Raw genomic sequence first — 1,901 nt, 5'->3', positions numbered from 1 at the left:
GTGCCCCTCGCGGTGTCGCCTGGGCCACCGGCCCCCCGCGACCCCCAGAGAGGGACAAAAACAGTTGGAGGCCAGCTGGCCGCTGGGACCTGCCCTCTTGCCCAGCCGAGGCACCCTGCGCCCCCACCCTGCCCCCTTCCTGCCTGGGCTTCGGCCCCCCTGCCGGGAGGGAGCCTTGGGGGGCCAGGGAGGGGCGGCTCGCTGGGCCCCAGACGGTTTTCCTAGAGCGGCCTTCACCAGGGGCCAAAAATAAACAAGCCGGGTCCAATTTGCAAACCCCCAGTGGTCCTGGAGACTTTGGAAAGACAGTGGGGGCGGTGGGCGGCTGGGTGCACCCCGGGGCAGTGCCCTCCTGACAGCACGGAGCTGTCCTGCACGGCGCCCGCATGGTTCGTGTGTTTCTGTTTTGTTTCCCTCCCGCTGCAGGGGCTGTTTGCGGGGTGGGGCGGGGGGTTCGCTATGTCGGATGACGATTCGAGGGCCAGCACCAGCTCCTCCTCATCTTCGTCCTCCAACCAGCAAACCGAGAAGGAAACAAACACCCCTAAGAAGAAGGAGGGTAAAGTCAGCATGAGCAAAAACTCCAAACTCCTCTCCACCAGCGCCAAGAGGTACGGAATTCCCTTTTCCGTAGGCTTCCTACTTTCCAAACTGCCTCTGCCTCTCGCTGCATTTGTGGGCCTCCCAGTGAGGGGAGCTGAGATGCTCCTCATGGTCTAGGCGTCCTTAAAAATGCAAGAAGGGTCATTTTCTCCAGGGCCTTTACCACCTGCAACTGCTGTGCCTTGCCTCCCTGTTTCTGGCTGAAGTTTGGAAGAATCCTCAGTAGTTTTCTTCCTGACCCCCAATTCTGATTTGAGTTTGTTTTTTTTTAATCACTAATCTATGATTCTCCAGAAGGCCGGCCTCTTACTTCTCCATGACTAATACCTGCCCAGACAGCTTGTAGCAAAATGAATTCTGCGTCCACCTTTTCTGTTCACCTGTTGCATTGACGATCCATTTTGAATAGAGCTTTCTCCACAAGTTACATAAAGAATAAGTCACTCATATTAACAGGGGAGAAATGGAGTAGGTGAAGACAGTTGTTTTCTGCTGGAATTTTAAGAGGAAATCTCTTTGGAGAGTTGACGCGAATGAGTGAATGATAGTGACATTATGCTAGGTGATTTGGGAGATTGCCTCGTTTTAAGAACTTCAGTTTACCCACTTGCCAGGACACTCATTTTTTTCATGCTATTTGTTCTCTTCTGCTGCTGTAAAATGTTATTTCACCTTTTTTCCCAACCTAGTCCAAGTACGGGGCCCTTTTTCTATATTCCTGTTACGTCGCTGAGTTCGTTAACTTTTTACCATCGTCACTCTCCAGTAATACCCTCTGAGATCCATGACCCTTAAATCATCTCTGGCCGATTCTGGGAACTCCCAGACACCCTTTCATAAACCCTCCTGCTCTCAGACAGTTGTTAAACTTGCAAGTGGCAAACCAGGACGCTATTAAGGAATCCAAATGGTGGAGTAGAGAGGGAAACCTTTCTTAAAATAATTTAAATAAAGCGGAACGTGAGTTTTTAGATCTCGCCTCTGAGCTTCGTATCTGCAGAGGCTGTTCTGTCATTTTACCTGAAGTGAAGTTTCAGAATTCGATACTGGGATGAAGGAGTGACTTTAGCTTACTTTCAGTAACGTGGAGGTCGGGACCAGCAGTTGGTGTAATGGCTATGTCGCTGGACTCCTATGTAGTCAGCCATGGTTCAAGTCCCAGATCCAGTGGCTTAAACTCAGCCAGGCACGTGCGCGTGCTTGCCCAAGATCCCGAGAGGAGAATGGAGGAGAAGGGATTGCGGCGTGGCCATCTCCCCCGGGGGGGGGGGGGGGGGGGGGGGGGGGGGTTTTCGCTC

General features: G+C 52.6%; 1 protein-coding gene across 1 annotated transcript in view; it reads left to right on the top strand.

Moving 5' to 3' along the window:
* Nucleotides 1–410: 410 nt before the first annotated feature.
* Nucleotides 411–1,901, top strand: part of UBE2E1 (ubiquitin conjugating enzyme E2 E1) — a 76,317-nt gene continuing 74,826 nt past the window's right edge. Inside the window, exon 1 of the mRNA XM_006170589.3 lies at nt 411–611. Within this exon, the coding sequence (XP_006170651.1) occupies nt 460–611 (152 nt within the window). The 5' untranslated portion in view covers nt 411–459. The remainder of the gene's footprint in view (nt 612–1,901) is intronic.

Source organism: Tupaia chinensis, unplaced genomic scaffold, assembly GCF_000334495.1.
Source record: "Tupaia chinensis unplaced genomic scaffold, TupChi_1.0 Scaffold148626_1, whole genome shotgun sequence".
NCBI lineage: Eukaryota > Metazoa > Chordata > Mammalia > Scandentia > Tupaiidae > Tupaia > Tupaia belangeri.
This window is presented reverse-complemented; position numbering and strand designations above follow the sequence as displayed.